Consider the following 23420-nt stretch of genomic DNA (forward strand, 5'->3'; position numbering starts at 1 on the left):
ATTGTTGCACTATAGCCAAGGACTGGAAAGAGAGTTCAGAGACATTCAAATTAAAATTTAGGCATAAATTTTAGTAAGTAAGTAGTAGTAAGGCCAACGAAACCACCAAAGAAAGAGGAGAGGGTGTCCAGCTTTTCCCATCGTCAAGCCTATAGACCTCTATGGAAAATGTTGTAGCAGCATAAATTATTAGGCTTAATACAGGGGTCACTGGCTGAAATAGCATGTCCTGCAGCGTGTGGGAGGTCAGACAAGATCTAATGTCTAAGGATCTAATGATTTTTTTTGTGACCTTGGGCATCAAGCGTTAGTATCTATAATCTTAAAATATAACTGCATACCTTTGCCCATATTTGGAGTAGTTTTAGCTCTTTCCAGATCTGCAGCCATCAAATGATAGAACTTCTCTGTGTTATGTCTTCTAAATTCCCCACATTTGTGATGTAGAAATTCAGAAAATGTAATTTACCTTAAAACAAAAATTAAGTAATACTAAGACTGTCTCATGCTCAGTTCCATGTTTACAGACATACCAAATTGCTCAGTGACATTTTTCTACCCAATCATTGTTTCAGTAGCCTTTGGCATCCTGGCTACTTTGAATCTGAAACTCTGAATAAATTATTTAGAATATCCAGCATTTTTCAGTAATATTTTTTCCTGTTTGTGGTGCAATCATTGGCTGCTATCTCAAAATACATCCTTTCTTCCTTTGTGGTATTCTATTTTTGGCACAAGGCACAAGTTAATACTTGGAATAGTAATAATGATGACGATGATGACAGTGATTATGATGATAATAATAATAATGGAAGCTGCAATAATATTTAGTATCTTTTCAGGTACCTGTAAGGGCAAGGAATAACCTTTATGCCTCTAGAACAGAAGCAAAACAGGAGCATAAGTTAGCATAGCACAAAAAACATACATAAGAAAAACATAACATGAGAAACATACTTCTAATTAGTTTTACACTTTACTTCATCCTGCAGATCAGTATCACAGGATGCAGACTGGATTCATTTTGGTTATAGATAAAACCAGAAAGTGACCAGTTGTGAGAGGCACACAGTGAATCCATGGGAGTAGAGTAGGACCAGTACTAAGCAACACCCCTAAAGGATGCATGGTCTGGGTGTTACATCCTCAACCAGTCGCTTCACCAGTCTACTGACACTGAGCCACACTATTTGGTAATATAGATATATAGCCTCTCTTTAACCATTCACAGAAACACACAGCAGTAGTTGATAATTTTTAGGAGGTGCTATAGTGCTGGCAGCATCCTCAGAAATCAACTTTCCTCTTGGTTTTCCTTGATGTATGTCATTCCTTTTATTGTTGAAATATCTCAAACCAATAAAGTTGATATCCCCATACACTGACTATTCTGCTTCTGAATGAGGGCATCTGCCAGCTCTTCTTTGACAACTGGTGAATTAGTACATCTTTTATGTGCTCCTTAAGAACCAAACCTATATCCTTTTTTCCTGGTGTCTTTGGTCTTTTGCTGATTAAATGATGCCTCTAGACTGCAGTACAGGACAGAACCACTCTATTCAATTTTCTTTGAATGTCTCTCCTTCGTTTGTTTAATTAAAGCACCAAAAATCAGATGCCTTTGTGGAATACTTCTGAATTTACTTCATGAATAAGATCATAGCTTCAACTGAAGTTGGTCTTGGAACAGCCAGCCAGTCTTTCTGATGTATTTTGATGTAGAAAGCTAGTACTGAATCTGAGTTAAACTGACATGCTGACACCATTGCACCTTGCTTTATGTATGAGTGCAAAAAAAAATTTGACCGTTAACGGGGGCTCTAGATTGTATTTCATTTATAATGTTCTTTGATTACAAGCAAAAATATTTTTTTTCCCCTCAGTATTGCAGAGGCTGAAAGTCCTTAGGATGGTTGGTTTGTACTGTACAGATATAGTCATGTATATGTATTTCCTTTTTTACGAACTGTTTCCGTAGCTGTGGCATCTATTTCAAGACAGAGGTATGAGGACACAGATGCATTATGTTCACAGATAGGTATATACCCAATACTTGCCTGTTTGTGACATCAAGAGCTTTGGTCCTGTGGGGATCACTTCCTTTGGGGATTCAGTGTGATTGGCATGGCTGGTAGGACATGCTGTCTATTAATATCGATCCCCAAGCTGCATTATTTTTTAAGTTATACATGCAGTTTTTGAGAACTTCAGATACAGTAAGTCTGATGCAATCTTTAAGTTCTTCTGTCATGTAAACTAACTTAGAGTTTTGGGGGATCACTTGGCAGCTGAAGGACCTTTCAGAAGTAATTTAACATTTAAATTGAACCCTTAGTATATTTTAGTCTGAAGGGAGTCCTGAAGCAAAAATCTCCTTCCTTGTGTGCAGCAGATGATATGGTTTATTTATTGCATGAAATATGCATAGTAAAGTCATTGTTTCTTCCTATGCCATCATTCTTTGTCTGTGTTCCTAAAGCAACAGAGACACTTGCAGAGTCCCTAAATGTAACCATCTGTTTTGTCTGCTCTGACACCTCATACCCCAAAATCTGAATGCAGACCTACTCTAGCATTAGCATTATTTGAACTTATTAGTATAGGATGAGTAAACAATCTGACTTGCCCACTAGCATTGTTCTGCATGTGAGGCCCAATTCTACCAATATGTGCCCCAAAAGCCTCACAGTAGTGTTTCAAAATGGATAAAGGTAAAATAATTAAAACCAAGTGCTGAAGTTCTCTGTTACCTTTCAGTCTTCAAGTGTGTAGAAGAGAATTCCTGAGATGAAGAGAAGTTTTCTTTACTATTGCTACACAAGTATCCAAGAATTTGGCCCTTTATTGTTTTGATTTCCTTTTTTATCGCAGTCTTAGATAAAAAGAAAATTTTTACTAGCTTCCTTATTTAAAACCATAAATCTCTCCATTATCTCTGCATGCTAGTTTAATACTGTCGAGCCTTTTAAAAATAGAAAAAAGAAAAATTGACTGCTGGCATTTCTTACATGATCTAAAAGTTATGTAGAGTATATTGGGCCTGTAGCACTAAAAAAAGGAAATGGTATTGGGAAAGTACATGTCTAATATTTTATGGGGTATGGATCAAGATTTCAACAGAGAAAGGCAGGTAAAATTACAGGCACATCCTCCTTGATAATATTTGTATATGAGGCTCTTTTAATGGCTTTGTACCATATGCCAACTGATATTGACCTTAACAGATATGAGCAGATAAAGCTGGAAATGTGTAACTATTAATCCACACCTCAGTGGCTTGCCAAATTCTTTATTGCCCCATGATTTTAGCCCACTAGTTTTCTCTTTTAATTAAGTAACAACTGTGAAAATGTAATAAATTCTGTGCAAAACAACTGAACATACTCCTGAACTCCAGACTCTATTGATTTCAGTCCAGTAGATCATAGCCATGGGGACAATGTGCCTGAAGGGTAACAAAGTGAACCTAGAGCTCTGTCATCTCATTTTTGTCCCCAGATGTGACACCTTCCTGCTTCTGGGGATACAGAGTGAGCAATTTTAGTCCAGCTGTAATCCTGTGTTTTGTTCTGTGGATCAGCAAACTGGGGTATTAGAGAAGTGCAGCAGCAGTCTCTTCCCTAGAGGTTCAGGGCATCACGTCTCTGCAGGCAGAGTTCATGATCTTGCTGGAGTACCCACCATCTGCCTGCCTACAGCTCCTGGGAACAGGAGCATTTTATTTCTCTGTTGAAACATTATGTAAGCACACATATTTTGCACAATCTAATTTTGCACAGTGCACTGTGTCTCTTTTGGTCATTTGCATTTTCCAGAAGTGCTAATTAAATCAACACAAGGGGACTCAGCTAACCAACCAGACTGTCCCAGAATATAACAACCTCTTCATGCTCTGAGCAGCTGGTTCAGTGCTCCAAAACCAAGTGCTGCCTTTCATGCTAAAGTACCATTCTACACAAAAGGTACCTTTGATGGCATAAAGAAATTGCTTTATTGGCTGGGTTTAGCAATGTACAGTATTTTTGAAGGATTTATTGAGTGACATTACAAAGACTATAATTTTTTTATTTAAAAAATCAGTCCTATTTTTTATAGCTTTTTGAGAACAAGCTAATTTGGAGTTACCTTGTCTTTTCATGCTGGGCATTTACTGTTGTTGACTGACACAGAGATAGGGGTTCATGCAGCCTGTGTCCTTCCTAGAAGTAAAGAACAGTATTGCACTGCTTAGAAAACACTGTCAGCAGTAAGTACATGGCAATTGTTTGCTTTGTCATCTACAAATCTCTTTGTTGTAGTTGATGTTTAGTTATTTTTTTGCTTTAATTTTATCCTGCTAGCTTCTCTCTGAAAGAAGTAGGCAGATTTTCCTTTTCCTATGTGAGAAAAAGAGTGACTGTAGGAGCTGTTATCCTTAGTGGGAATGATTCAGAGGCAGAATTAAGAGATGGTGTCTACTCTGCCAGATTGCAGCAGCCAAAACACCCAGGCTCTGGTGGACACTTGGGCTCTTCCTTTGCCTTGACGAAATGCTTACCAGAGACACACCACCAAGCCAAACAGTGCAGCGTGTGACCCAGAGGAACAGTTCTCTGATCTGAAATGTTCTGGTACCTGTAGCTGAGCTGGTTTTATGACAAATATTGTTGTATTTAATTAACGCCTATGTAGGGCAAACTGTCAAAGTTGTTTTAGAGGCATTCTGTAGCAAACCAGATGCATGGTGCTGCACAGGGCAACTGAGGCCTCAATAACTTAATTTCTACTTTTTGCATCGAGTATGACACAGTCTTTTACCAAAATTTGCACTGCTTTGATTGTACTTTTACTGTACATCTTCAAAATTTTACCTAGTGTGATGGATTGTGCCAGGAAACCCTTTGAATGGCTTTTATATTAAGGTAACAGGTGCTATCTGTCATACTGGTGTGCTAGAATAGCTTGTAATTTTGTCACTATAAAAGATGCTTCACTGACAAATTAGTAGTTTTTTTCAACTTTATTTGTACCTCCACATTTATTTCTCAAACTAATTTTTTTGGGTAGTCTTTTAATTCTTAGTATGAATTACTATTATTTTAAGATTATTAATCACTTTATAAGACTGCACAAAGAAAACTTACATTTTAGATGTCTTCATGAAACAGAAGATGATTACTTATGCCTTATTATACAGTCATTTTAAACAACAAATCCTTATTTTATAATAGATTATTCTAGCTGTATCTAGCACTTTAAAGAATTACTGTTTTAGTGAAATTATGTGCTATTTTCAACTTTTTATGTACATTTTATCAGAATGTATTTTATTTCTGCCAGTCACCTATATAACCACCTTGGATGCCTTAGGGAAAATGGCTTCCCCAGGAAGGGGAAAAAATAAATGGTTAGAGTCTCTAATTACCAAGCCTGGGCAAAATAAAAAAATAAATAATATATAGCCTTAGAAATATATCTGCTACCCTGTCAATGGAATTAACAGTAGTCTTCTTGTAAAGGCCTAAATACTAAGTCTACTGCTAGTCTAGTTAGTTCTTGTTTGATTTGTTTTTAAGCCTGATAATGACCTGTTCCACTAGTAGAGCAGCTTTCTTTCCAAGGAACCTCAAACACCCCACAGTCTTCATCTACTCTTCTCTCTTGACTGAAATGCAGGTTTCTTGGTGTGTAGCACGTATCACCACCTCAGTGCTGTCCTACAAGGACTAAATATTGCTGAAAAATAGCTGTAAAACAACCCCCCTTTTAATTTTTCTCAGTGTTCTACTCTTGTTTTCACTTGGTATGAATGCCATGAATGACACTTGATTATGGAAAATAGTTTTTTGGGGAAAGGATACCCATTTGATAACATATATGCAATTCAGTCTCAAAGTTTAGCATTTATTTTGTGAACTCTGCAAAGTTCAGATTATGTATTGCAAAACTGAGTTTCCAGTTGACAAGTTTCATGAGTACAAAGTCTGCAAAATGCTGTTATTCTGAGTATCAGAAAACAAGGAAGTAATGTATTATGGTATAATATGGTATATTATGAATTTTCATGGTACATTGTGAGTTCAGACTGAGATGCTGCAAAGACTTTAAAGAACTGGGCTGCCATGATTCAGATACCAACCTAAATCATATTTTTAAGCTATTATTAGAACTCATACAGTGGTAGCTTCTGTGAGCTTGCTTCCCTCATAAATTGTGTATTACTGGGATTCTTTTACCCAGATTAATCTTTCTTTTTACAAAATGTCAGTACATAATTCACAACCTATTAATATGACAATATTATTTCCAGAAGTAAGGAAAATAAGACTCTATCTCAAGCAATTAAAATTGTGCAGCTATGATTTAAGTAAAATACCTTTCAAATAATTCAAGTCTGGTAAAATTATGCCACTATTCCAATTCAGTCTTTCATATTTTATTCAAATGCATGTCAGACCTCAAAGTTCCATCACAGTTGTCTTCCGCAAAGAAGATAAAATGAAAAGAGTATTTGAGAAAAAGAATATTTGTGTCCCTAGTAGATGAACAGTTGTATAGAGGTATTAATAGAAAAAGAGTATTAGACAGAACAGTAATTTTTCCATTAGAGGTGAGGAGAAGTTGCTACTTTTACAAGGAGCTGGCTTTACCCATTGCAAAGCAAGGAGAGGAGAATGTTTGTTCACAGGAAGAGAAATGTGAGCATATTCCTGCAAGTTCTGCTTTTGCTTGAATAATAAAACTTGTAAGAGATTGTTCCTGAAGACCAACACTCTATCCATATATCTCTCAGCGCAGGCTTTGAGGAGCAGGTGGAGCTCAGAGTGGACTGTGGAATCTCTGACTGGGGACAGCAGAGGTGGCTTTCAGCAACAGTAAGATGTGCGAGGATAATTCCTGAGGAATACTCTCTGAGCACGCCCTCCTTGCAGCTGTGCTGGGCATCCACCTGCTGACCCCAGGAGAGGTTGCATGCAGGGTTTCAGTGCGAGGTGACTCATCCTGAAAACCACAGAGAATTACACTGACGTAAGAAAGCATAATTTGTACCCAGTCAGAAAGAACGAGCTCCGCATTATCACCATTATTGTGTATCACAGATTAATGCTGCGTCTGAGCTTTTCCAGAGAAGTAAATTTGTGTGATTTTCATCCCTAATGAACATGCCACTAAACAGCACACAGAGAGAAGCACAGGTGTTTTTGTTTTCCAAGTGTATACATTAAAAAATATTTGGATATAGTTTGATTAAAAATAAAATTCTTACATCTTGATGACATTTCTTTTATCTCTTTGGTTAAGTTTGCTTATTGGACATTTGTGGCTAATGTAGATTTTCCCAGAATACTAAACATCTTCCTGGAAATACATCCAACTCAAATAAAATATAGATGTTTTTCTGAAGCTAAACCCACCCTTAGTAATTCTGTTCAAGTGGTTTTAGTATATTGCAGTGAGTCTCTGTTTAAATTTATTCTATGATTTTACATCTTTATGTGCCATCAGTTTTTGAAGAGACTTTGTCTTTAGAAGAATACTGATAAGATTTATTATTTTCCTTTTCCATCTGACTTCTTGAAGTCAATTTCTAGAACTTTCTTTGGGAACTGTATCTGAGAGTTTAAATAGCAAACATTGGCTTAGCAACTTTCAAACTATGTTGTGATACCCTTTGACCAAATAAAAGGAGATTTTTATGAGTGAGAGCATCTGAATGCCAGGTAGTATTGACTGCTAGTAAAGACTTCTGTAAATATGTACAAATTTCAAGAGAAACCTATCCATGCAAATGTTGCTGGGTTCTATATGACTGCACAGGATGAGTGTAGTTTTTTAAATTCTCACTTTGTAAGCAAATGTATCATCTCTTAAAATTTTGTGTTTGTCAAAAGCATCTGTAAAGATAATTTTTTGCCTTGTGGTAAGTCTTGTAGGAATAATTACAGTCTTCTAAATATCAGTAGCAAACATTAACGTTTGTGTGTAAGTTATCAATCAAATAATTGATAAACTGGAGTTGCCTACAAGCAGTTGTTTCATAATTAGCTTTACTGAACTTACAAAACTGGAGTAAAAGGCAGTTATTTCCAGAGAGGCTTTGTAGAGAAGCAGCAGCAGTATTTGAACATCACTTTATTTATGCACCTACTGACTGGAACAATGAATAAAAGACAAGTATTCTGAAAGCAAAGCACCCTAAACTACCCTCTCTTTTTGTTACAGGAATGACAGCTGGGCTTTTTTTACCAACCAGTTAAATCATGGCATTTCCCAGAAATTCCAATCTAGAACTGTGCTGGGCATTAAATTAACTGAAGAGAACAAAACAAAGTACCTCGAAATAGCAATGCAACAAAATGGATTTTACTAATTAAATGTCAGTTTTTTGAGGTTAGCTTGAGGTAACTTTGAGGTCCCAAAGTCCATGTTGCATGCTGCCAGCAGGCTTTGGGAAGTGCTGCATCTGGCTTTGCAATGGAAGACTCTTTCTGTAGCCAAGAGGAGCAGGGATCTGTATTGTAATAAGAGCTGAAGTTCAGTAATCTGAGATAAGGTACAAAATGCAGATGTGTTTGGCTCAGCTGATTCTCCTGCTGACAGAGTCTCCCTGAATCATTACAGAGCACATTTTTGCTGCTAGCACAGTGCACATACAAACAGAGGTGTAAGGTTAGTCACAAAGCTAAGAAAATAAATCCAGGGCATCATATGCTTTCACAGTGTCCTAGGATCAGTCTACCCCCGTGGTGCGTCTCATTTTGTGGCTGCTGCAGGGTATCCTGTTTATCTAGTCCTTACTCAGACTACCCAAGTGGAAGGTACCACAGAGGCGGGTGTAACACAGTGGTGATACTGAACACAAGTTGTCCTTAGGCAGTGAGGATTCCTTCACTCCCAGCAGCAGAGAAAGTGGCAACTTTCTACACTGTGAAGATCACAGAGTGTGCAAACCTTAGCTTGTCTCCTGGTTTTAGGAGAGCAGGAGGAATATATCACCCACAGAGGTTAAGGAATTACATATTTGTACAGAGACATACAATCCAAATATGAATGCTCATCATGGAGGAAATCATTCATTGGCTAGATTTTGTTGTTTTTGTTTTTTTTTTAAAACAGACAGTATATATGTGCCATCCCCATGCAATTTAACCTGTCATCCCTACAGTCCTGTATTTTAAGATTTTGAATTTAAAATGCTAGGAGGAAGAAATCAAATAGTAGAGCTAAGGATGGACGTATAAGTGTGATAAATACAATACAAGTGTATGATATGTAGTATAAGAGATCGAGGCAAACAGGTTAGTAATATAATAAAATCTTTCTAAAGAAAGATAGCAGGCAAAATAACAGACTATGAAAGAGACCATTTTTCCGCCAGTAAACTAGGTCTTAAAATGTTTTTCATCATATATGACAACACATATAAGAACTCCAAGATGTAAAATTTTCCAAAGCCTTTACTCTTGAAAGTTGTTTAGATCCCCATTAAAGGATAAAGGAATTTATTGAAGTAGTCCCAAGTATAAAATTAATTTTCTTCATGAGGGGCCTAATTTTCTTACGTAATTCCCTCTTGGTTCTCCATCACACTTTATCTTACCACAGATTCCACGGTCAAGTTCATTGCTCATAACTCACCTCTGATGGTCTGAGACTGTGCAGATAAGTCAGATGGCAGACTTGGCTGAAGGTGGTGGTGAAAGGCAGGAGTTCAAAGATTCACAGAGTTTAATCTAGGGATAGAAAGGCTTTAAAAATAAAATGTGTGATCTTCAGCAGATGACTGGGAGTGTAATACATAACTCTTATAATTTACTAAATTTTGTTGTAGTGTTTTCAGACTACTGCTATAGTGATTAAATATTTTACATGGAAACTCAAAGGAACTTCCCTTGTTGAATATGTCCATTATACCATGATTAATGAAATGCCAACATTCATCTTTATATTACTCCAAGGACTATATAGATTTGTTGAGGATAATTTCCCTTAAATAATAGGCTTAGCTACCGGCTGTATTTTAATAATGAATCCTTATAAAATCCAGACGTGAGTTTTGATATTACTTGGAATTTTCATATTCTTTCTTAAAAGTGATTTTTCTGGTTACTGTTGCCAGTTAAAGAAACTATTAAAGTAAATCATCTCACACTGGTTCAGAATTTTTAAATGTCTGAGATCTTTATTAATCAAGTACTAAGATAAGTCATACTCCATTTGTTTAAAAAGTACCATTTGTATTACAAACACTAGCAATTCATATGACTAATGGTAATCATCATTTTCTCTTTAGTGAATACTTTCTTCAGGATATTTTTTTGAAGTTTATTACAATAAAGTATCACAGAACTTGCAGGGGAAAAAGAATTCTGGTTCTCTTCTCAAGAGGATTATCTGGAGAAAGAACCTGGGGGCATAGCAGTCAATTTTCTTTTATGTTTAAAATCTTTTAGGCAGGAGTGTTTTGGAGCCCTGCCTGACACAGGCTTTCTCACAAATAGGTAGTGCCAGTCCCTCACTGCTCCTCAAATTTGCATTGCTGAATTTTGTGCATTTACCAGCTGTGTGGGTTTGGAGAACAGGACAGGAGGAGAGGAATTACAGGTCACCTCATATACAGTGTTAGTTTGTATACAAAAGAGTGAAATTCATAGAGATGCTTATAGATAAGTGGACATGGTGTCACTGAAATTATTGGAATGACTAAGAGGGGTTCTGTAGGATAATTTCAGGTATTTTAGATCCTTACACAGCTTTTTATCTGTGATGGCTAAGATTTTCATTCCAGAAAGAATCACAGAAAAAATATTTTGCACCCACCTCACAGGTAAAGGACTTTTTTATCTCTTTGGTAGAGAAAAGAACTAAAAAATCAAATGTTCCTGATAGCTGATTTAAAGAATCCAGGTCTTAATTTAGGCAACTGATTGAAAGGTCAGTTAGATCATCTGTGAATGATGAAAGATAAGTTAATCTAGCAGTCACCAAACTGCATGTCTTCTACTGCAGACCTCTGCTGAAGAGGTTGTGAAGAAACTCGAGCTGTTGTCAGATGTCCATGGAGCCATACCATAGTACAGATATAAAGCTCCAGGTACCACCTGAGTAAATACTTGAGACTGTCCAGTGGAAGAGTTCTGCTGAAGCTACTGAAAGCCTGGTCATTCAAGGCATTTGACTTGGCCAAATATATGGCTTATATTTACAGTCAAAAATGGAAGTTTGTTGAAAACAAAGGAAGATCTAGACTGATGCAAGTCAGGCAGTAGAAGAGAAGAGGTACTTTATACTGAAAGTTTATAAGCTTGTCTGCTTTCACAGGGTAACAATGCCAAGATATTACCTTTCATTTCCCCAGACGCAGGTCATGTACAGATGCAAATATAGCTCTAACAGTCTTGCTTGCTTATAGATATTTCTAACCAGGAGTATTTATAGGAGCCAGGGAACTGAAATCTTTTACATCTTAATACCAGCAAATAAAATATCTAAGGCAAATTATTCTTGTCTGAGATGCAATTGACTATGCTATTAAAAACCAAATAATTTACCACACCACATTTTAGCAAGACAGTTCACTGACAGGTTATGATACAAGATGAGAAAATACTAATGGGTGAATACTCAGAAGTGTTTGTTGAAAAGTTATAACCATAAAAATTTGTTAAGGGTAAGAAAAATTATTTAGAGCTAACACTGAGGGAACAACAAGAGGAATGTTTGTGTTTAGAATTAGTCCTTCATGAAAAATAAAATACAAGAGTAGACTCTAGCTGCAGCATCAACAGGTTACCAAATAGGAACTTACAAAATAACAGTATTTAAGGCTGCAAAAAACTATAAACCCTTATCCCTGCCATTTTCTCAGAAATGGCAGTTATCTTCTTCAGTTTTGAATCCTCTAATGAGCTACAAAGTATTTGCCTGTATATTCTTTATTATTTTTTTTTTCTGAATGGACTTTGCTAATAGATTTTATAGAGGGAAGGAAACTTGACAGAAATGCACTAAAACACTGTAAAAAGATATACTTTACTCATTAAATTCGTAAGTATAACATGCAAAAAGAGCATTTTTTAGTTCATCCAAGTGTATCTAATTTTATAATATCTGGAATCACATTCAGTCATGGTTATGAGTTTGCCATCATGATTGGTAGCTGTACCTAAACCAGACATACATTATGCAAGAGATCATTACTGAAAGTAATTTAATTCACATCCTATCTTTCCCAGCTAGCAAAGCAAAGGGATTCACTGGAGTGAAATGAAACTGAAACAGTGCACAGGCCCCAAGCCAGCTAAAAGAAAAAAAAAAATAGATGCCCTGCATGGCTGCAAGCCAGTGCATGCTCCATCACACAGTTGTCAGCCTCCTCTCATGGCAATGGCCAAAGAACCCTTTAAATTATGGTCTCTGGGTTGGGTTTCTAAAGCTTGAGCTGTATAATTCCTCTGACACACTACAGTGCTTCCTTTTGCTGTCACATGTGGTGAGCAGGTTGTGGCCTTGGTGGGCTCCTTCTCTCTGAGCTCCACCTCGTGAGCCACTGTGCATTTGTGCCACAGTGCCGTGGACACCTGTGGTCCCTGAGCATTGTTCTGAACTGCTCTGCTGTGGGCTGCCTGGGAATAATGGAAAAGGAATGGGTTAGGTTCGTGTCAGGAATTTCTCACTGTCTCAATAGTTTTCAATGTACTGCAAAAAGAGAAAATAAAGGGACATTGAATTGTATAGAAACCAAGTCAGAAACTGACTGGGTTGAATGGGACCACTCAGTGGTAGTCACTGGCTCTAAAAACACTTTCTCCCTGTTTCTTTTTCTATGAACTTATTGACAATGCCATGAAATTTCTTCTTTCCCTCCAAAGTAAACCAAATGATAATATTTTCTATCTCTTATTTTCATCTGTTTGGAAGACATAGTCCTATTATTATTACTCATGTTATTCTTGATTTATACATGCTGTAACACAAGCTGTAATTCACTGCTGCTGAATCAAGGCTGGTTTACGTACTTGCAATTCACTATATTTTACTTACAAAAAGTCTTATGGACCCATAATTGCACACACAAAGTGTTATTCTCTTTGTACTTTCAAAGGATCAGGCTGCTCCAAAGCTCAAGTATTATAAATAGCACGAAAGCACATCTGGAGTCAAGTGTGCTTTTAAAAAGCATCAGGTAAAGCTACAAAGTTTTTAAGGGGAGAAAAGCAGAATGACAGTTGGAAGGATGACCTAAAGATAAAAACTACTCTTCAGGACTCTAGAACTATTTCTTTTTTTTTTTTTTTTAATATCCAGGTGGAAAAAGTAGTTGTTATACCGGTTTAAAAAAAAAAAAAAGGTAACTTATGCCCAAAGAATTGTAAAAAACCACCAGTTTAGTTCAGAAAACAGAATGACTTTCGAAGAAGAAAATTTGTCTGTAGTTCATCTGACTGCTCTTTAAAATTGACTTTGCTGATCTTCCAGTATATACTCAGATATTAGGGAAAAAATCATATTTTTTCCATTGTGCTTGGAAGATGGTAAGTTTTTTTTTCCTCTGCACCATGTACTGGTTGTATTTCTGTTAGAAACTTTCTTTTGAATCTGCAGGTAACAAATGCAGGGCTGTAGGCATCTCCTCCTGTAAATATACATTTTTGTACTCCAGTTTGGAATATGCAATTTGCCAAAAATATCAGGTGACTTTTTTTATGAAGTACTTAGGAGGTTTTAGTGCATTCATTACACATGGTGAACTAAATGAACTAAATGTCTGTGTTTGAGGCAAAAAGCTGTAAATAAAAAATGCACTCTGAGGGTCAGAAATCTGTGTAGGTTCCTAAAGTTACTTAAGTTATAAGTTGAGTGATTCAGGTCTGTGTCAGTGGGCAGGCTACAGCTGTTGTTCTTGAGCTGGCATTTTCTCAGGCTGCCAGAAAGCATCTGCATCATTGGGCATGTTCTGTATATTAGAGAGAGAAGAGCAAGGGCTGCAGGACCTTTACTCTCTGCAGCCGATCAGAAAGGACAGCAGATTCAGAGCATCCCTCTGCAGCCTCCTCTAGCCTTTGCCTTGCCTCCTCTGAAATCTCTCAAGAAATTAGCAGAAGTAAGGATGGACTGGTCTGCAAACCGAGCCCACTGCTCTAAACAGTGTTAGTGGTACAAAGAAGTAGACCAAGTGGCTCAGCTGGGATCCTTGAAGAACAGAGATCCTTATGGAAGTTCTCAGCCTCTGTGAACTGGGCTTACAGGTATTTCTTTGTGTCTGTTATGAGCTGGGGTGTGCTTTTTTTTGCCCTTTTGATGATGAAATTTTAGTGGTTTTTTGCCTTTAGCTAGAGATGAGAGAAATTATTTATGAGCTTTTTATAAACCTAGAACAAAAGGTTTTGAAGTTATTGACAAAGAGCAGCAATAATAAGATTATGGACTTGTAATTGGCAGATAAATAGGAATAGCTGTAAGGACAAATGTATTTTCATTTATAACCATTTGTGCTCTGCAGTGACTTTCAAATAATTAGGTAGGAATGCTATATGCTCATTTTTACAGGAAAATCTTTATATAGCCTAAGTCAGTATGACTTTTGGCAGAGGGTTCAATAGCAAATGCCATTTGAAAAATGTTTTAAGGTTGAATGTGTGAAGCAACAAGTCAGGGATCTATCTGTTTGCAATTTTTCATCTGGGGATTATATGTCAGAACTCAGAGTAGTAATGATTTTCTATACTTTTGTAATGTCAGAATATCAGAGAGGGAAGAAATTGAGTTATTTATGGACTTTTTCTCCGTAATTATAAATGTGATCTATATTCAGCATGAAAAGAAATATAGAAGAACTATATCAGGAGATGCTTATTAATTGTGTTGGATTAGATTTGTAGATATAGATATAGCCTTTCATAGTGGAACGTAATACACCAGTCATTGGCTAAACAGTAGTTTAAATTGTTTTGTCCTAAAGTTATAGTAGAAGTGGCAAATAATTCAATTTTTTCCACATTTACAGGTCTATGCTGAGTTGTTGTATTACTAATAACTCTTTTTGGTGGTGGAAATAAAATATGAACCCTTGTTTGTGATAATGTCTTCTTCAGACATGAGGTCTATTAGAAATAAATAGCAAAATTTTATATAACATTTATATGATCGTTAAGTACAACCACACTTTATTCTAGTTACACATGGACTGAAAACTGAACATTGCAGAACATTTTGAACCAGGATTTTTGGTTTAATAAGCAGGTGGGAAATTGGCACAAGGCCATGGGAAACATAATACCTAATAATGTATTATACCTAATAATGTGTTATTTAGATACTTATGTAGGTAATTATATAATATTTACATAATTATTAATATAATGTTCCAGTTGTGTAGAAAAAAATTTGAAACTATCTATAACCCTATATGTATTTTCTGAACTGTAGAGATGTAGCCAGTTATTTTTCATTAACTGTTTTTAACCTTTACAATTATCAATAGTTAATAATATGGTACCAATTTCATGCCTTAACCAGAAAGCTCTTTGTGCTTCTGTCCTCCATCATTACAGAAACATGAAGGAAAATGAGCCACAAAGACTTCACAAGTGATTCATTGCTTCCATCAAGGCAATATAATTTTAAATCATGCTTTCATTTGTCTTTTCCCTGACAGGAGGCATTGTCGATAAGGACCTTCGTCACTACCTCAACTTACGGTTCCAGAAAGGCTCGGTGGACCATGAGCTCCAGCAGATCATAAGAGACAATCTCTACCTCCGCACAGTGCCATGTAAGTAGGGTGGAGATGAACAAATCTGTTTTCTTAGTGGCAATAGACAATATGAATTAATGCTACTGAGGCCATTTACAAGGTGTAAAGAGGTGGTCTGTAGCAATCTTCCTGTTGCTTGGTTCGTGTCTTCTGCATTATTGCTGAGAAATTCAACTATATATTGCAGAATTAATTTCTAAAGAGGTGTTTCAAAGTTGTAGTTCCCATAAACACTAGCTCTGGAATAATAATAATCTTATTTCTTCAGCAGTTCTAGAAAGCAAAACTTTAAAGAAGAAAAAAAGCAGTTTTCTATGCTGCTTAAATTGATGTCCAACAGAGGGAGTTTGATCTGCCTCATATTTCACAATATTGTGCATTATATAATACTATAATGGGATTTAGAATGCAATAGGGCAACAGAGGAAACATATAAACTAGGAAATTTTGTTTGTGTGTTATAGGAATTTAAATGAAAGTTCATACTGTCTTGCATACATGTTTGTCTGTTGCTGCATAAATTGATGGTCTCTATATCCAAAATATTCTGAAACCTCGAGAATAGTTTTTTTCTGTTGACAGTGTTCACCTATTTTGACAGTAGACATGGAATTAAGCAGAGTCACGTAAGTCATGTCCGACTGTCAGGGCCATGACTTTCAGAACAGATCTACTTGTCTGACAGGCAGTATATCATTTAAAATGGACTGAAGTTCCATTACTCTTCCCTCATAAAATAATTGCTTAGTAGACATAAAATGGGTCTTCTGGTTTGGGGGAAAAAAAAATGGGTGCCCTTTTGAACTTAAAGGCTTGACAGAGAAATGATAGGCAGAGGAAGGTATACTGAGTAAGTGTCTGTGCTATTTATATGGTAATGAGTGGATACTCTTTGAAAGCTGAGTTGTTGTCAATGCTACTGTAGGTTTTTTCTTTCATAACGTTAAAGAATGGAGCTTTGAGAAGATCCACCTAAAAAAAAGATGTTCAAGTGTTTCCCTTTTCTTTTGGAAGCTGATGTTAAATAAATTTAAATTCTTAGTTTCAAGAGTTCCATTTGCAACTGATAAGAAAGGAAGGTGTAGAAAACCATTTAAAAATTATTATCTGTATGCAAAAAATCAAAACCATTACATTTATGTGAGATTTATTGTGAGTTAGGTTTCTCTAAAAATACTGAGAAACATCACAGCTGAAATGGAAATGCAAGTACAAATAACTTTGAGATTAAATCCCACTGTCTGGAAAGGTCATTAGCATAAGAGTATACTTATTATAACCCCAGTACATGCTCATTAGTGCCAGAGATCCAGGATAAAAAAGAAGCAAAATCCTACAGTATTGCATCTACTGCACACATGTGACAGATATTATTGGCAACATGGGCATGAGGAGGAGTTTTTGGCGTTGTTTTTTTTTTAATCAAGGCAAGAATAAAACATTCTCATTTGTCAAGTGAAACACAATACTCACAGAAGCAAATTTGTCATTCAAAAAATAACACTACAACCATGAAGACTACAATTTGAAACCTATAAACAATATTATTAATTTTAAAAAGTTAATAATAACTTTCTGCTGTGGCTAATTCATCTTCTTTGTCATTTTGTGTGGTTAATTGTATTACGTATTGAGCATATTTAACTAAGTAAAAACTACATTTTGAAATATATTATAGTGTTGCAGATGACAACTGCTGAATTTCTAGGTAAGCTGGCATGTTCTTGGAGAGTTGAGGACTCTTCAGCAGTAGTGGTGGAAAAAAATAGTGCCCAACTGGCATATTTTTTCCAAAATTTTCTTGAAAATCCTATGAAAGTAATCCTTCTGAAATGTGGGTATTTTAAAATAAATAAATTATCAAATGCAGACAGGATGATATGTGATTAGCTAAAGAATTTTCCATAATCAGGTAAATAAAGAGGACACCATCACATAGTTTACAACCCAGATTTCCCCTCAATCTTAATTGTGATGAATCTTTTTTAATGCAATTTTACTCTATCTCCATCATTCATGTTTAGGAGGGAAATAGTTTTCAACTGGTTTCTTATTTTCATATAACTTCACTAATTTTTGAATCAAAAGCTTACTTTTCAAGGGTACTGGTGTTCAGAATTTTCTCCTTTGGATATTAATTTTTTTAAGCTCTGTACATAGTCTAAGAGTACTGCTTACCTGTACTAACACTGGACTTTACAACTGATAGGGAAACTTCTTTACTATGCAGTGGTAATATTTAACTGACTATACTATTACCTACAAGTTCAATTAATGAGTGCAGCCTAACCATGATTTTATTACAAATCGTGCAATGGTTGCCAACACAGGAAAAGCAGCACTTAATTTCATCAAGTTCTTGTGCCGAAAAAAAGAGAGAGAAAGCCAACTGCAGGCAGCATAGACTTTATTTCCAATGACAAAGTTGTAACACAAAGAGGGGAAAAAAAATGAGAGATAGGTGGCCACCTTTTCCCTTTAACAATACATTTACAATCTTTCCTCTGTTATAGAAGTTTAATTGCCAGTGGAACCATAAGAACCTTTATAGAGAGTACTTGACCTTGAGTTTTTATTGTGCTTTGCTTTCTGTTCAGGCTGGCAGCACTGGCCCCAGCAGTGCAGTGGGCATGACTACTGGTTTCTCAGCCTTCTAGGTCAGACTAAGTCATTCTTTCACTTATGTTAAATGAGTGAGTATTCTCTGTGAAATCAGGAAGCAGAGTTCTAAGTCCATACCTGTTTTACATTTATTAGGATGAGCCAGTTTGAGTTAGAACAGCTGAACCGGTATTTACTAGAAGCTAGATAAGGTCCAGGCTTGTACCCAAGCCTGGCAGTGTTCAGGGCCAAGCTGGATAAGGCCTTGAGCAACCTGGTCTAGTGGGAGGTGTCCCTGCCCGTGATGGGGGGGGACTTGAGACTAGATGATCTTTAAAGTCACTTGCAACCCCTTAACATTCTATATTTCAGTGATTCTAGATAAGAATTTGAATTGTCTTGTTATACAAGTGCACATCCTTGTGTGCTCCAGAGAATGGATGGGCCAGAAACACATGATATGAGGATAATGGATCAATTCTACCTCTGGAATTTGTAGGGCCCATGGATGGGATGAGTTGGTTGGGTTTGCAATCCTTACATTTCTCTATTTTCACTAATGTAGTGCCCCTTTCTACTAAATTAGAAATGACCATGTAACCTCAAGAGTCAGATGTTACTTTCCATAAGTGGTCACAGTTCTCAATGCCGTACAAAATTAATTTTCCCATTGCCAATAGGAATTACATGCCGGTATCCCAGGGCAGGACGTGTAATTGTATTTGCATCAGTCAAGATACAAACATTAACAAGGCAGTTCTGGGGGAAAGAAGAGTTCACAATTTTCCAAATTCAGAAGACCTAGCTAAAGTTTGTCTCATGCATTTTCTTCCCCTTTTTCTACTGTGTGGTATTTTAGCAGTTTTCATCTCCTGAACTTATTCGTGAAGTTATTAAGAAGTACTAATCATTGAAGTTGTCCTACAGAAAAGTAGGCATGGTAAAAGTAGTAGCTGTTGAACAGAGGTCAGCACTACCTGACACTATCCATCCAAGTTTGGGGTTATGTAGAAAGGCCATGAAATACATGTAGGACTCTGAATGCTGCAGGCAGACAACAACTTAGTTATATTGCATCTTGTGCTTGGTAGTGCTCTTGGCAAACTGCAGTAGCCATGTGGGCAAGCAGCTTTCCAGTCCTCGCTAATGTGAAAAGAGAGAGCTCTAACTTTGTGTCATTGCAAGAATAAAGCTTTGAGGAGAGTACATCACAGGAATGCAGTTTTGGTAGTGACAGTCATGGTCAGACCTGTCTCCTTTGATATGTCCTTCCAAGCACTTGCAAATTCCATTTCTTTAAGAGCTGATAAAATAGTGTAGTTGTGGTTGAAAATAGAATCTGTGTATCCTTCCTTCCCAGACAGAGAATATAAAATGTTCATGGAAAACATTTTGATTAAACAGCACTGTAAAAAGTCAAACAATGACAAGTTGATTCATTGAAGTAAAAATTCATCTATTAATTTGAAGAGATGCTCATTGATATCCTCTGGGATATAACCTCAGATCGAGACTAGCTCAAGTGAGTTAATCTATCCTACTGCCTTGATGGAATGTGCAGCCCATAAATGCATTCTTCACAGTGAAAATATGAAATAATAATCATAATAATAATGATACTTCTTTAAAAGTTATGGGGATGAGTATGCTTCCTTCCTAGTTTTTGCATTTAGAAAAAAAATAATGATGCAAGAATGTAGAGGACTGGGTTTATGACTCAGGCTTACTGCACTGGATATTTCAATTTACTACTAACACAGAAGTTGGAGGAAGGATGGTTTATTTAAAACATTTGTCAGCAGCAGAGGAAAAAAGGTTCAGTTTGTGACTCAGTCACATGCTATATGTGAGTAACCACAAGCAACAAATGGAGTCATTATGTACAGCAGTTCCCAAGGTACCAAATTGAGATAACAAATCCCTTTTTTGCTTAGTTTACCTGTTGATGTTATGGGTGCTCTGATTTGTGTGAGTATAATAAAGACACTGGACTGCAAATATTAAATCTATGAACACTTCATAATATCTTTCCTTTCTGCTGTGACTTCTTGTATTTTTCTATCTTCTGGGAATATTTAGATTCATGGGTCACTTTGAGTCAATTTAAATAAGAGCCTCATTTTCAAATATAATTTTGTTCTACTGTGTTTTAGTATAATCTGGTCTATATACAAATTTAACCTATGTGCTGCAGTGTTGTCTGTGTACTGTTGAAATGTTATATATTGCAACATGCTTCTGCTTCCCAGAAATGAAAGTACATGCAGTGATATTTTTTTTTCTGGTATTGGTTTTATTTGTCATATACAACAAAGGTAGCACCATTAGCTTATATTTCTGTGATACTGAAGTCAATGAAATATGTTTCTACTTGAACCCTTCAGGGAATTCGGTGCACACTTTCAGATCTGATGAAATATCCACTTACAAAACAAAGCAAAACAAACAAGGTTGTTCCTTCTGTCAGAGAAGTGTATTACACTGGGAAACCATAAGTCATTCATAGTCTGCTTCATGGGTAGCAATCAGAAGTAAAAAACTTGTGGGGTTATGGGAGACTTTCCTCTCCTGGTGATAGGTGTTTTTATGATTTATATTCCTTCAAATACATTTTTATTAGTCACAATAATGAGTAAATTCTAAAAGAAGGCCCCATTACGTATCCAGATTTTTCACCTGAGGTTTCTGATTTCCATGTTGAGGAAAGTTGCAGAAGTCAAGTGGGCATAACTATATTTTGGTTGAGGGTATCCCAAACTAAGAAGCTCTCTTTGCATAGCTCTGCTGCTCTGAATAAGGACATTGTCTCTGTGAGATATATTTGACAGATATAGATAGATAGATATAGATATAGATAGATATATAGATATATTTGATAGATATATTTGATAATCTATGTTTGGACAAATATGAAGCCTTTCAATTTTGTTTTTTTTTTTTGAAAAATAGCTTTTTCCTGTTCTAAGAAGTATATAGCCAAGAACATTCAAAGGGAAATGTGTGAATCAGACTTGCCAATGGTTTCATATATTTATCTTAGAAGTTTGTTCAGTGTTGAAAGTATTTTACAAGAGATTTTTTTAGTTAAAGATCTTCCAATTTGGCATCATGTGGAACTATTGTTAGGATAAAATAACCTGTGCTTAGCACACCAAACTGCCAAGAAATGTCTGCATCACTGGAACTAACAGCACCTGACTTTAATGACCACTTTATTCTTCCAGACAGTGTTAGTTTTTGCTTAGACTTTGATGGTTCAGAACAGAGCAATGCAGAGCTCTAGGAAAATGTTCTTGTTGAAAATCTAATGAAGCACACCTCCAAGGTGCATTTGAAGTGGAATCATTGGCAAGCATATTTAGCCTTTTTGGTATCTCAAGGAAAATTAGATCAAATCAGGTAATTATGTGAATTAAGGGCCCCACTGTGCTACACTGCAGCACAGCCACGTGTACCAAAAGATGATGAGGAGGTTGCTGCTTCAAATAACTGACAGCCTAAATAGAAGAGACAAAGATCAATTGAAAAATAAACACATAGTACAGACAGTGCCTGAGTTGTCCTGCATGAGGTAGAGTGGTGGTCAGATTGGTACCTGTGGACCTTGCTTTCTTTTCCACTGCTACATTCAGCATTCCTAATAACCCACTGGAAATGCACACAGTACAATGATCTGCCTCTCTGAAGATGCTGGGAATGTTTGGTTAAATGAGTTTGGCTTATGCATCTTTCCATGTCCTGTCATGGGAGTTTTTGTCTGTTTCAGAGCAGGGTGGTAAAGGTTGCAATCAGCACTGTGCTGCCCCTCCATCAGTGGGTACAGAGTGTCTTTGGACTGCATTGCCATCAGGAGGAAGCAGACGATGAAAAGGAAACCAAGCAAAAAAAAAAAAATTAAAATTTATTTATCTAAGTGAATTATGATTTTGTTTTAGTTAAGGTCTAGGGTAAACAGATGTCCAAACTATGTCTACAACCCAGCAGTGCTGATGAAAAATACTGTACTCTTTGTTAGTCATGAGAGGGAAAAAGAACATTATACCTTCTTTTCTCAGAAATTTCTCAGTTCTACGTATTGGGAGCATCAACTCTTCTCTATTCTGTGACTAAATACTCACCTTAAAATAACAGTTATTCAAAGAAAATAAATATTGTTCAAGATGAAGGGGGGAAGGAACATGTCTGATGTAGTATGAATACAGTATGAAGTGATAATAGATGTAACAAAATGAAGAGCTGTAGCTGTGTACCAGTTCTGATATTAGACCTTGAACATTCCATAAAGATTCTATAAAAACACTAAACTGTTTCCATTGGCTGTACTGTTACAACAGCTTCTGTTTCTCAGAGATCCTTGCACCCAAATCACATCTGTAAGAAGCTGAGGCTGCTAATTCTGTCCCCTCCTCAGGTTCTTTCACTCCTTTCTGCTCTGCTTAAGCATCATACTTTTCTCCCATTTTCAAAACCAAATAATCCAAAATCAGAAAATATTTTTAATAATACAGTGACAATATAAATTATTTGTCTAACAGATAATCTAATGCCTTGCTGACCGGAGAGTTGATATATAGCAGTGAAAAAAGGATAAGAAAAAGTTCTGAAATTTCAAACCCAATCTTTTTAAAGAGGTTTTCCTACAAAAGAATATCACATATGTTCTAATTTGATGTTAACTGGCATGTGATTGAAAGAGTTCTGAGTTCTTGAAGAGCTCTTAGAATCCATAAAATAACCTATCTTTTAATGATTTTGTCTCTGGCAAGCAGTTCAGGTTATTTATTTGTGATGTAACACATGCATAATGGCAGATGAGAGTTTAGTTACTATATTCGTTATGGTTGTCCCCAGGAATCGATCCATTTTTATTTAAATTTTGAGGAGGCTTTCTAGTGTTGCAAAATGGGTTCTCTAATTCACATGATACCAAAAAGACAAAGGATAGTGTCAGTTTTACATGAATTTTGATGACAGCACTAATCTTACTAGTTGCTTGAGAACTATCAGGAAACTAGAGGGGCAGTATCATGAATCTGATGAAGTACCTTGTCTCAGCAGAACAAGAATAGCAAACAACAGAAGA

At 36.3% G+C, this 23420-nt stretch overlaps 1 protein-coding gene across 15 annotated transcripts in view; it reads left to right on the forward strand.

Annotated features, from left to right (window-relative positions):
* The window catches only part of MAGI2 (membrane associated guanylate kinase, WW and PDZ domain containing 2), a 719386-nt gene that overhangs the window by 203611 nt on the left and 492355 nt on the right, over positions 1-23420 (forward strand). For all 15 annotated transcript variants that reach the window (XM_050324405.1, XM_050324392.1, XM_050324403.1 and 12 more), the window contains one exon: positions 15638-15754. In XM_050324405.1, coding sequence (XP_050180362.1) covers positions 15638-15754 — 117 coding nt within the window. The remainder of the gene's footprint in view (positions 1-15637; positions 15755-23420) is intronic.

This window comes from Myiozetetes cayanensis, unplaced genomic scaffold (assembly GCF_022539395.1).
Source record: "Myiozetetes cayanensis isolate MyiCay16 unplaced genomic scaffold, myiCay2020 scf3, whole genome shotgun sequence".
In the NCBI taxonomy this organism is placed as follows: Eukaryota; Metazoa; Chordata; class Aves; order Passeriformes; family Tyrannidae; genus Myiozetetes; species Myiozetetes cayanensis.